This window comes from Giraffa tippelskirchi, chromosome 2 (assembly GCF_054371585.1).
Source record: "Giraffa tippelskirchi isolate mGirTip1 chromosome 2, T2T-mGirTip1v1.2.pri, whole genome shotgun sequence".
NCBI lineage: Eukaryota > Metazoa > Chordata > Mammalia > Artiodactyla > Giraffidae > Giraffa > Giraffa tippelskirchi.
In genome coordinates, this window is record NC_137276.1 from 84,851,446 (window position 1) to 84,863,687 (window position 12,242).

General features: G+C 35.1%; 1 protein-coding gene across 21 annotated transcripts in view; it reads left to right on the plus strand.

Moving 5' to 3' along the window:
- The window catches only part of HLTF (helicase like transcription factor), a 62,372-nt gene that overhangs the window by 14,709 nt on the left and 35,421 nt on the right, over window positions 1–12,242 (plus strand). For all 21 annotated transcript variants that reach the window (XM_081573939.1, XM_081573940.1, XM_081573943.1 and 18 more), the window contains exons 5-9: window positions 450–547; window positions 1,842–1,916; window positions 2,079–2,270; window positions 5,296–5,391; window positions 11,236–11,311. In XM_081573939.1, coding sequence (XP_081430065.1) covers window positions 450–547; window positions 1,842–1,916; window positions 2,079–2,270; window positions 5,296–5,391; window positions 11,236–11,311 — 537 coding nt within the window. The remainder of the gene's footprint in view (window positions 1–449; window positions 548–1,841; window positions 1,917–2,078; window positions 2,271–5,295; window positions 5,392–11,235; window positions 11,312–12,242) is intronic.

The window sequence follows — 12,242 nt, forward strand, 5'->3', positions numbered from 1 at the left end:
TGAGTTGGTTGACTAAATTAATTAGTGCTGAAGCCTCCAAGTTCTTTTTTAAGACTATTTTTAAGGACATCCCTGAATTTTTTTTCTTTATTTTGAAATAACCATAGATTCATAGGAGGTTGCACACACACACAGAAAAATGTACAGGGAAGGCCCTCCCCATATTTCCCCCAGTGATAATATCTGGAACTCCCTGATTTTAAACTTTCTTTTTAATAAATAATAGACAAAAGGAATTTCCTAATAGAGAATGAAAATGTATTATTTGTGTTTCAAAAGTTCAAATAATGTGGAATTCTTTTAATGTATTTTTTGAATGACCTAGGAAGTCTACCTTTAAAATGTTTAAAACATGTATTAAGGAAAGTTTTAATTCAGCTTATTAGACAAGCTTTAAAAACAATTTACTAAAAGATAATTTTGTATTCTTTTCATTTTGTAAATTATAGCTTTAGGATTCAATTTGGAAAGTGGTTGGGGCTCTGGAAGAGCTGGACCAAGCTATAGTATGCCAGTTCATGCTGCAGTACAGATGACAACTGAACAGGTGTACTTTTTTTAAATTTTGTAATTTGAAAGTGAATTTTAAATGTTGAAGATTGATGTTTAAAAATGAGATAAGTATGCATGTGCTAGTGTTAATGATTTTATATTGTTATGAAATGTAGAATCAATAAAATATATTGTAAATATTTATGTATAAAGAAAGCAGTGATAAGGAATATATCTACATACTTATATTCATGCATACATTGAAACATACATTGCTATATATACCTGGAATATTTTATTATGTTTTGATGTTTTTGTATTATTTGAAAATTTTAAAGTGCCCATAATTTTTAAAAAACTCAAGCTTGAAACTTATTCCTTTCAGTAAGATTGCAAATTCAATGCTCAAAAAAAAAACTAGTTCCAAATCTTTGGCCTTAGTCTGTTTCTTACTTTTGTCTACTTTGTGATCCAGGATACTATTACAAATTGGGTTAGTTTGGGGGAAAATGGATATAAAATAAATTAGTGAAATCAATCTACCAGTTACACAATTACATAAAAAAAAAATTACATGATTTTTTTTTTGTCTCTACTCATCAGTGTTAGCCTTTTTATATTCTAAGGTAGTTAGTGTATTTTCCCTGTTCATTGTTAGAAGGGCTTGAGCTTGTGTCTGGTGGGTAAACCCCAGATTACTTCTCCTCACTTTTAGACTTGGCATGGTTTCTTCTGGACTGATGCTCTGTATTTATTTGCTAATTTACACAAGTAATTATAACACATATATGTTACTATAAAATTGGACAAGATCAGTTTAAAGAACCAACTGAATTAGCACTAAGATTGAAATTATTGTAATATTTTGTTGCACATAGCAAGTTTCTGATTATAGTATTAATCAATGTAAGGTCATTTACTTGAAAAAGTCAAATATACCTGATAGGATCTGCTAAAATGGTTTGAATACAGCTAGTAGAATCATAGAATTTCAATGGAAGAAGGAACCTTAGATACACTCTAAATTTAATTTATTCTGTTTGTTTTGCAGTAATAAGATACAGGGTCATGTAAGTTAAGTCTTACCCAAAGTTACATAGAGGTTTATTTGTGACAGAGCTGAGACTGAAACCCAGGACTTAAAACTCCATCCTATATTTTTTCGACTATAACAGTTTCCTAAAGGATCTATTCTACTTTTATTGAGCAGTGTAGTATCTCAAAGAATTAATATATTTTATGTACCTTTTGGTATGCAACTGTTCTAGTTAAATGACTTGAAGTCTCTGAATTAAGTGCAGTTATTAATTGGTTTGTTTCACCATGTTTCTTGTTGCTCTTTATGGTAGCTTAAGACAGAGTTTGACAAATTGTTTGAAGATTTAAAAGAAGATGATAAAACTCAGGAAATGGAACCAGCTGAGGTACTGAGGCAATATTTTTTATCTAAAACTATTTGAAATTTTAAAATGTAGCATTAATATATACATTTTTTTTAATCAGAAGATCAACTGTTTTCCAGATTCTTTGTGGGGTTTATTATAAGAAAGGGCTTATTATATTTCTGTTTATGACATTTCTTATAGGCTGTTGAAACACCATTGCTTCCACATCAAAAACAAGCTCTAGCTTGGATGGTTTCACGGGAAAACAGTGAAGAACTTCCACCATTCTGGGAACAGCGAAGTGACTTATACTATAACACAATAACAAATTTTTCTGAAAAGGACCGACCAGAAAATGTTCATGGAGGAATTTTAGCTGATGATATGGGTTTGGTAATTATATTTTTTATTAAGTTAATAACATTTTATTTTTTAACTAAGATTTTTTTTAAACTCTATTTATTTGACTTCACTGGGTCTTGATTGCTGCATACAGGCTTTGTCTTGTGGCGAGCAAGGGCTATTTTCCAGTTGAAGTGAGCAGGCTTCTCATTGGAATGGCTTCTCTTATAGTGGAGCACAGGCTCCAGAGCTCACAGGCTTCAGTAATTGTGGCCCACAGGCTAAGTAGTTGCAGCTTGTGGACTTCAGAGCACAGACTTAGTAGTTATGAAGAATAGGCTTAGCTGCCCTGCTGCATGTGGTATCTTTCTGGTCTAGGAATTGAACCTGTGTCCCCTGCATTTCCAGGCAGGCTCTTCTCTGGGCACCAGGGAAGTCCAGTAACTTAAGATGTATATGAAGTAATCTTAAAGTAGATAGAGATGGGAATATATTGGTGCCAGTTTGGGAATAGATATCACTATTAGTGTAGAATGTAGTTTTTCCTATGGTTTTCACTTAAAATAATGCTGAATTTTTCTTCTTTTTCTTTCTTTTGGCTTGTTTGCCCAAGGTATTATTAAATTAATTGGCAGTAATGATATAAATATGTTTCTCAATTTCTTTTGAAATCTAATATTGCTTATCTTTTATAGATTTTATTAAAGGAAAGATATGATTTGTTACATCAGCAGTTTTTATACTTTTTCGTTTTGATAATAAAATAAATTTTTTATTTTAACTCATTACTTGCTAACAGAACTAGCATATTTTTCAGTGAAAAGTGCACTCCAGAACGAAAACAGTTTTGATGAGAAGACTGGCATTGTTTTACATTTTTGCAGGTCTCTTTAATGTGTAGCTTAATAGTTGATAGCTGATGTCTCATACCTGTTTTTTCGTTCATTCTGTTGTTTTCATTGAGATATACAGAGAAGGTTAGTCCTCACACAGATACGTATTTGAAAGAGATGTACTTTAGCAGTTTTTTGGATAACTAGATCTTCTTTGCCAAAACATCACATCAAAATTAAGCAGGTGTTAGTTTATTAAAGGGCCTCTCTGATAGCTCAGTTGTAAAGAATCTGCGTGCAATGCAGGAGACCCCGGTTCGATTCTTGAATCGGGGAGATCCACTGGAGAAGGGATAGGCTACCTGCTCCAGTGTTACAGCTTATGAGTGTCTGTCTAGTAGTGGTAGTTGTGGCATGGGCTCCAGAGCACATGGGCTCTGTAGTTGTGGGGAATGGGCCTAGATCCCCCTGAGCATGTGGGATCTTAGTTCCTCAGCCAGGGCTAGAATCCACATCCGCTGCATTGGAAAGTGGATTCTTAACCACCAGAACACCAGTAAAATCCCTATTAAAGGTTAATAGTTATAATGTGGAACTTTTCTTTTTGGCTACGCCTGTGGCATGCAGGATTTTAGTTCCCCAACCAGGGATTGAACCTGTGCTTGCTACACTGGGAGTGTGGAGTCTTAACCCCTAGACTGCCAGGGAAATTGCGATAATGTAAAAATTAAATATGTCAGTGAACTTTTTATACTCTGTTCCGTTAAAATTCATTGGTGTAGCTTGCACATTGCATGGATATTTTATCCATGCATGATTTTGTAACATGAGGTATCACTCATTTGTAATATATTGGTTCACTGAGTTACACAGATCTGCCAAATGTTGATGCATTTCATTGTATAATATAAAGAACTTTACATTCATTGCTATTACAGCTGATCTTACTAGAAAGGCATTTACATTTGGGAAGCTTCTGTGCTTATGGTGTTGATAAAAGTTTTCTAATGTAAATTTTGCTTAAAAGCTCAAATTTTATCATTAACCACAAACGTCACTTGTTTCCTTTGGAATTGATAGGCTCACTTTGTTCATAGGCTCACTTTATTCATTTTTCAAGAGAATGTCTGCTGCTCAATCATAAATAACTAGTTGTCAGCCATTCTTTCAAGTTAAAATGGTGATACTTGAAAATGATGATGTGTGGTAGTTAGTTGAGCTTGCTATTCAGTCTCAAGTGATTTTTCTCTAGATAACCTTCATGTTTTGGTATGCAAAAGAAGTATTTTGGGTTCTTCCCATCTTGTTATAAGAAGAGTTAAAAGATCCATACTTAAGAGGTGAGATTTGGTAAAATGAATGTGTACTGCTTTATCAAGAGCATTCTTAAAGTAAAACATTTTTTTTCTTTTTACTGTATGTGTTAGTTAGAAATACAATGACTACTGGTATAGTACAGTGCCAACTGCTTTGTTTCATGCTAAGGCAGCAGCAGCAGCTTTGCCCACCATTGCATTTTGTGGAATTACAGGTATCCAACACAAATAAAGTCTGAGTAATATCAAAATATTTTTGACTGTACACACTTCTGAAAGGGTCCTAGGGAGAACTTCTAAGAGCTGTGGACCACACTTTGAAAACGGCTGCTTTACACTGCTTCCAACTTGAGAGAGATTTATTTCTGTGTTGCTCATTATAAATTCAGCTAAATAATGGAAAATAATGAAAATTTTTATATTTCTACTTTTAAAAAATACAAATGAAGTATCTTGTCCTTTATGCTGTATTGGTAAGGTGTGACCTTTAAGTTTTGAAATTAAATTAAGTTTAGTAAAATAATGACCTTATGTTCATACTGGGATTACTAATCATTTTAAGTTAGCTTTGAATTATATGGCAAGCAAATAGTTGTAGTTTCATGGTAAAGTTATTAGTTCAGGGTTAAATGTGAAATTTTAAATGGCAGTTGTTCAATAAAATAACATTTCTCAAAGACGCTTATAGTATTTTAGAGTAAATTATTTAATAACTCCCAGTAATACAGCATGGTAAGACATTTCCTAATGTAATCAGTGAAATAACTTCATTAATATGTATATTATTTAGTATAATCATCAGCACACTTCTGTGGCCCTGAATACTGTTTGATATTTTCTTAGTTTATTTAAAAATTGGTTTTAAAATGTTATCTGGTCATCTGGGTTTCAGAATCTGACCGTTTTTCTTTGTGAAACATTTTATAGGGCAAAACTCTGACAGCCATTGCAGTGATTCTTACCAACTTCCATGATGGCAAGTCTCTTCCTGTTGAAAGAATTAAGAAAAATCAACTGAAGAAGGTAAAGTATTAGCGTGTTTTTTCTAAACTCTCTGGTTTATTGTAAAACTTAAATTTTGTCATTAAATTATTGTCATTAAATTTTGTCATTAAACTATCAAAAAAGTTGATAATACCCAGTTTTTAGAGGTATGATGAATGGCCTTGTATATTGCTGATGAGAGTGAAAGGTGATACTACATTTTGAAGTCAGTTTGGTAATATGTATCAGAAGCATTAAAAGCGTTTATAATCATTGACTCAATAATGCCATTTCAAAAAAACTATCTGAAGCAGTTATCAGAAATGTATTTATTCCAAAGAGAAAAATACAGCTTTATTGCCCCAGCATTATTTTAAAGGCAGAAAAGCAATACCTTTCAATAAGATGATAGTTAACTTATTATCAAACTATAAAATCCTTTTTTTGAAGCATACTTTCATGATCTTTTTTAGTTAAAAAAAAAGAGGCCAGGTACATCTTGTATAGAATTTGAATCTTCATTTGTAAATACATATTTGTATATGTCTTAAGTGTAGTCACATATACTGTATGTGCCAAAATGTTAATAGTGATAATTCTGTCCTGTTGATGAGTGTATGGGTGACTATTCTTGATACTTAACATATGTATGTTTTTATATATAGTATATATACACATAATATATTTATATTCAGAACCACGTCAGTATTCTTGCCTTGAGAACCCCATGAACAGTATGAAAAACCAAAAAGATAAGACACTGAAAGATGAACTCCCCCGGTCGGTAGGTGCCCAGTATGCTTCTGGAGATCAGTGGAGAAATAACTCCAGAAAGAATGAAGGGATGGAGCCAAAGCAAAAACAACACCCAGTTGTGGATGTGATTGGTAATAGAAGCAAGGTCCAATGCTGTAAAGAGCAGTATTGCATAGGAACCTGGTATGTTAGGTCCATGAATCAAGGCAAATTGGAAGTGGTCATACAGGAGATGGCAAGAGTGAACGTCGACATTCTAGGAATCAGTGAACTAAGATGGACTGGAATGGGTGAATTTAACTCAAATGACCATTATATCTACTACTGTGGGCAAGAACGGAGAAGGCAATGGCACCCCACTCCAGTACTCTTGCCTGGAAAATCCCATGGACGGAGGAGCCTGGTAGGCTACAGTCCATGGGGTCGCTAAGAGTCGGACATGATTGAGCGACTTTACTTTCACTTTTCCCTTTCATGCACTGGAGAAGAAAATGGCAATCCACTCCAGTATTCTTGCCTGGAGAATCCCAGGGACGGCGGAGCCTGATGGGCTGCCGTCTATGGGGTCGCACAGAGTCGGACACGACTGAAGTGACTTAGCAGCAGCAGTGGGCAAGAATCCCTTAGAAGAAATGGAGTAGCCATCATAGTTAACAAAAGAGTCCAAAATGCAGTACTTGGATGCAGTCTCAAAAACGACAGAATGATCTCTGTTCGTTTCCAAGGCAAACTGTTCAATATCACAGTAATCCAAGTCTATGCCCCGACCAGTAACACTGAAGAAGCTGAAGCTGAACGGTTCTGTGAAGACCTACAAGATGTTCTAGAACTAACACTCCAAAAAGATGTCCTTTTCATTATAGGGGACTGGAATGCAAAAGTAGTAAGTCAAGAAACACCTGGAGTGACAGGCAAATTTGGCCTTGGAGTACAGAATGAAGCAGGGCAAAGGCTAATAGAGTTTTGCCAAGAGAACGCACTGGTCATAGCAAACACCCTCTTCCAACAACACAAGAGAAGACTCTGCGCATGGACATCACCAGATGGTCAACACCGAAATCAGGTGGATTATATTCTTTGCGGCCAAGGATGGAGAAGCTCTATAGAGTCAGCAAAAACAAGACCGTGGCTCAGATCATGAACTCCTTATTGCCAAATTCAGACTTAAATTGAAGAAAGTGGGGAAAACCACTAGACCATTCAGGTGTGACCCAAATCAAATCCCTTATGATTATACAGTGGAAATGAGAAATAGATTTAAAGGACTAGATCTGATAGACAGAGTGCCTGATGAACTATGGATGGAGGTTCATGACATTGTATAGGAGACAGGGAGCAAGACCATCCCCAAGAAAAAGAAATGCAAAAAAGCAAAATGGCTGTCTGAGGAGGCCTTACAAATAGCTGTGAAAAGAAGAGAAGCAAAAAGCAAAGGAGAAAAGGAAAGATACACCCATTTGAATGCAGAGTTCCAAAGAATAGCAAGAAGAGATAAGAAAGCCTTCCTCTGCAGTCAATGCAAAGAAATAGAGGAAAACAACAGAATGGGAAAAACTAGAGATCTCTTCAAGAAAATTAGAGATACCAAGGGAACATCTCATGCAAAGATGGGCTCAGTAAAGGACATAAATAGTATGGACCTAACAGAAGCAGAAGATATTAAGAAGAGGTGGCAAGAATACACAGAAGAAATACACAAAAAAAGATCTTCATGACCCGGATAATCACGATGGTGTGATCACTCACCTAGAGCCAGACATCCTGGAATGTGAAGTCAAGTGGGCCTTAGGAAGCATCACTACGAACAAAGCTAGTGGAGGTGATGGAATTCCAGTTGAGCTATTTCAGATCCTAAAAGATGATGCTGTGAAAGTGGTGCACTCAATATGCCAGCAAATATGGAACACTCAGCAGTGGCCACAGGACTAGAAAAAGGCAGTTTTCATTCTAATCCCAAAGGAAATGCCAAAGAATGCTCAAACTACCGCACAATTGCACTCATCTCACATGCTAGTAAAGTAATTCTCAAAATTCTCCAAGCCAGGCTCCAACAGTTCATGAACTGTGAACTTCGACATATTCAAGCTGGTTTTAAAAAAGGCAGAGGAACCAGATATCAAATTGCCAACATTCGCTGTATCATCAAAAAAGCAAGAGAGTTCCAGAAAAACTAATCCAGAAAATATAGTTCCAGAAACTATCTATTTCTGCTTTATTGACTATGCCAAAGCCTTTGACTGTGTGGATCACAATAAATTATGGAAAATTCTGAAAGAGATGGTAATACCAGACCACCTGACCTGCCTCTTGAGAAACCTGTATGCAGGTCAGGAAGCAACAGTTAGAACTGGACATGGAACAATAGACTGGTTCCAAATAGGAAAAGGAGTACGTCAAGGCTGTATATTGTCACCCTGCCTATTTAACTTATGTGCAGAGTACATGATGAGAAACGCTGGGCTGGATGAAACACAAGCTGAAATCAAGATTGCCAGGAGAAATATCAATAACCTCAGATATGCAGATGACACCACCCTTATGGCAGAAAGGGAAGAAGAATTAAAGAGCCTCTTGATGAAAGTGAAAGTGGAGAGTGAAAAAGTTGGCTTAAAGCCCAACATTCAGAAAACTAAGATCATGACATCTGGTCCCATCACTTCATGGCAAATCGATGGGGAAACAATGGAAACAGTGGCTGACTTTATTTTTCTGGGCTCCAAAATCACTGCAGATAGTGATTGCAGCCGTGAAATTAAAAGACGCTTACTCCTTGGAAAGAAAGTTATGACCAACCTAGACAGCATATTAAAAAGCAAAGACATTACTTTGCTAACAAAGGTCTGTCTAGTCAAGGCTATGGTTTTTCCAGTAGTTATGTATGGATGTGAGAGTTGGACTATAAAGAAAGTTGAGTGCTGAAGAATCGATACTTTTGAACTATGGTGTTGGAGAAGACTCTTGAGAGTTCCTTGGACTTCAAGGAGATCCAACCAGTCCATCCTAAAGGAGATCAATCCTGGGTGTTCATTGGAAGGACAGATGTTGAAGCTGAAACTCCAGTACTTTGGCCACCTAATGCGAAGAGCTGACTCATTTGAAAAGACACTGATGCTGGGAAAGATTGAGGGCAGGAGGAGAAGAGGACAACAAAGGATGAGATGGTTGGATGGCATCACCAACTCAATGGACATGAGTTTGGGTAAACTGTGGTAGTTGGTGTTGGACAGGGAAGCCTGGCGTGCTGCGGTTCATGGGGTCGCAAAGAGTCAGACACGACTGAGTGACTGAACTGAACTGAAGAATTAATAAAGAATTAGTTTTATAAGGAAAATAAGCTCTATTAGAATGAAATGGTCATTTTCATTCTGAGCTGAAAGTCCAAAGAACTTAAAATAGGAAATAATTTAAGTACAAGGTATATGCAAAATATTTTTTTTGAACTTTTGTCTGCTGCTATTCTTCTGATTTTTTAGTTTTCAAAGATGCTGCATATCTGTTTCCATTTTCTTAATTTCTAAGCTTAGTTGGATTTCCTTCTTTGTACTTTTATTGGGAGTTTAACTATGTTATTAACATGTAAATTTCAGTCACCTACCCTGAATATTCCAGTGCTTTTTACGTTTTTTGTTTTTCCTACATTTTAGTTATTAAAACTGAAAAACAGTACCTAAGACTACTTAGAACTTCATTGTTAATTACCAGTTTAACAGTAAGGCATTCTTTTTTCCCCTTAAGATCAGCCATGCATTTAACGTGTTATGTACTAGAAAGGCTTTAGGATATTTCGTTTTCTACATTAGTTGAAATTGAGACTGAAAAGGTGATTTCCAGCCAGGCATTTACTGCAATAGAAATTTCATTATTTCAAATAGATTTGGATATTGCAAACTTACAGAGTGAAATGTTAAATTCCATGAGATTGGAGCATAGTATTTGATACGTTAGACTTTATATGTACATTTTATTTGAACTTCATGAATAAAAGGCTTGTTGAGCAGTAATTTAATGTGAAAAGAATAATGTAAAGGACATCCTTTATTTTGTAGATAAATTTTTAAATTATTTCTGCATGCTATTTAATGTAAGTGATTGTGCTGATTACTGAGGAAGACTTGGTAGGATGTCTGACTAAAGGCATTTTTAACATCTGCTTCTTGGAGCTAATGCTTTTAAAAATTAATTATCTAATTTCTAGGTACATGGTTCTAAAAATGGTATATCTTGGATTTTAGAGAAATGTAAACTTTGGTGGGATTTTATAAAATGTTTAAAATTGTCTTTTAAAAAACTAAAATAAAATATTTTTTACTGGCGTTAATTCTAGGCAAAAATTACATTGTACTCCTGCTATCCAATCTTGGACCCACTCTGAGGTTTTGAATCAAAATAATGATCTTCCTTTCATAATATACCTACCTTTCTTTTTAAACTGGAAGAATTAATTTAATTAAACCCAATTTTGTCATTCCTTCATACAGAATCAAGTCTAGAATTAAGATTGGAGGAACCCTGCCCTAGTAGACTCAGTTGAAAATACTTTCACAGAGATATATAAAAGTTTGCTTTTATAGAAGTTCTTGTGCTCACATAGATGCATTTTTGAAACAAAGAAACAGGAAGGGAAAAGAACAAAGAGTTGGCAGGAAAATCCCTGATAGAACAAGGGAGAAGGTACTCTGATACCTGACTATTGAATCTACCCACTCTAAGAATTACAGAGAAAAAAAGGATGTCAAGGGCAGCTTAGCTTCATTATAGATCTGTTATCTATTGAGAAGGGACTCTTGGTTTGAAAGTTTCTAGTGTTAGAATTCCTTTTAATTCTGAAGTAAATCCCATTTGTGACTGTTTCTCACAGTAATATGCCATTTATAATTGAAGTTTGCTTTTTGTATTTCTTTTGAAAAGGTTGAGACAGACTAGTTTTCTTTTTTTAGATACCTGTTAAAATTTTTTTTCAGTTTGTACATTTTTCCTCTTAATGTACCTCCTTACATTGCTCCAGAATAGGGTAGCCATTTAAGTAGTCTTTATTGTGTAAAGTAAAGCAGTATAAAATAGGATATATTTTTAAGTTTACTCTAAACTGACAGCAGTACTATGTAAGAAATATGCCTTTTCATCTAGGAATGTAATGTTTATGATGAATCTATGGAACTTGGAGGAAACAATACCAGTGAAAAGGCAGCTGGACTAATCAAAGGTAAACCTTAATTTTGAACATGACCCCATAGATTTTTCCAATTTAATGATGTAATTCCACCTCTGGCTTTAGTACTGTACAAAAATTTCAGATATTTTTTTATAAAGAATCTCATGAAAACTGGTAGTCAAGAAAAATATCATGAAGGAGGCCATGATGAAATTGGGTGGTAGCACATTAAAGAAGCTGAGGAAGAACATTTTTGGTTGAGAAAAAAAGCCCCAGGAAAGGGCAGCTAAAAGCAAAACGAAACAGAGTATCTTGCTCTAGGACCTCAGAATAGTTTGTGGTATTATAATGTAAATAAATAACTGAATATGAATAAATAGGTGTGAATAGCAGCAGATTAAGATAGATAGGTTAGAGCCAAATTAGAGGAGAAATGAAAAGGGATGCATTTAGCAGTTAGTGACTTTCATAAAATTAATTTCTGAAGATTGGTTAGAACAGAGCAAGACTGAAAATATTTTAAAATAAGACTAGTAGATGAAGAAATAGAAATAACATCTGTGTTCTGTTACGAATTTTGCTGTGTTTGAGACGGGCAAAACAGTTGGAGAGAGAGGCAGAATTGAGGGCTTCGTGGTGGGGGCAGGGTTTAGGAAAAAATTTTGTATGTAATGGAAAGAATAATTTGACCTTTGGGAGGAAATGTGATCAAGAAAATAGGTGGATGAGTTAGCATTAGAAGGAAAGGAAGCAATGCTGAGGAAAAATATAGTTAATTGAGAGAATTAAAAAATTTAAAAAAAGAAAAATTGATTAATTTATAGAAGATGACATCTGACTTTCTTTATAAAGTGAAGTAGGTCATCTGCTGGGAGTAAAAGGAGTTTAAAATTTGGGCAGAGGATCCATTATATGATAGTATAGCTATTCCAGGTGATGGGTAGGGAGGCTCTGTGATAGGTGGAAGAGTTGCTAAGTGATA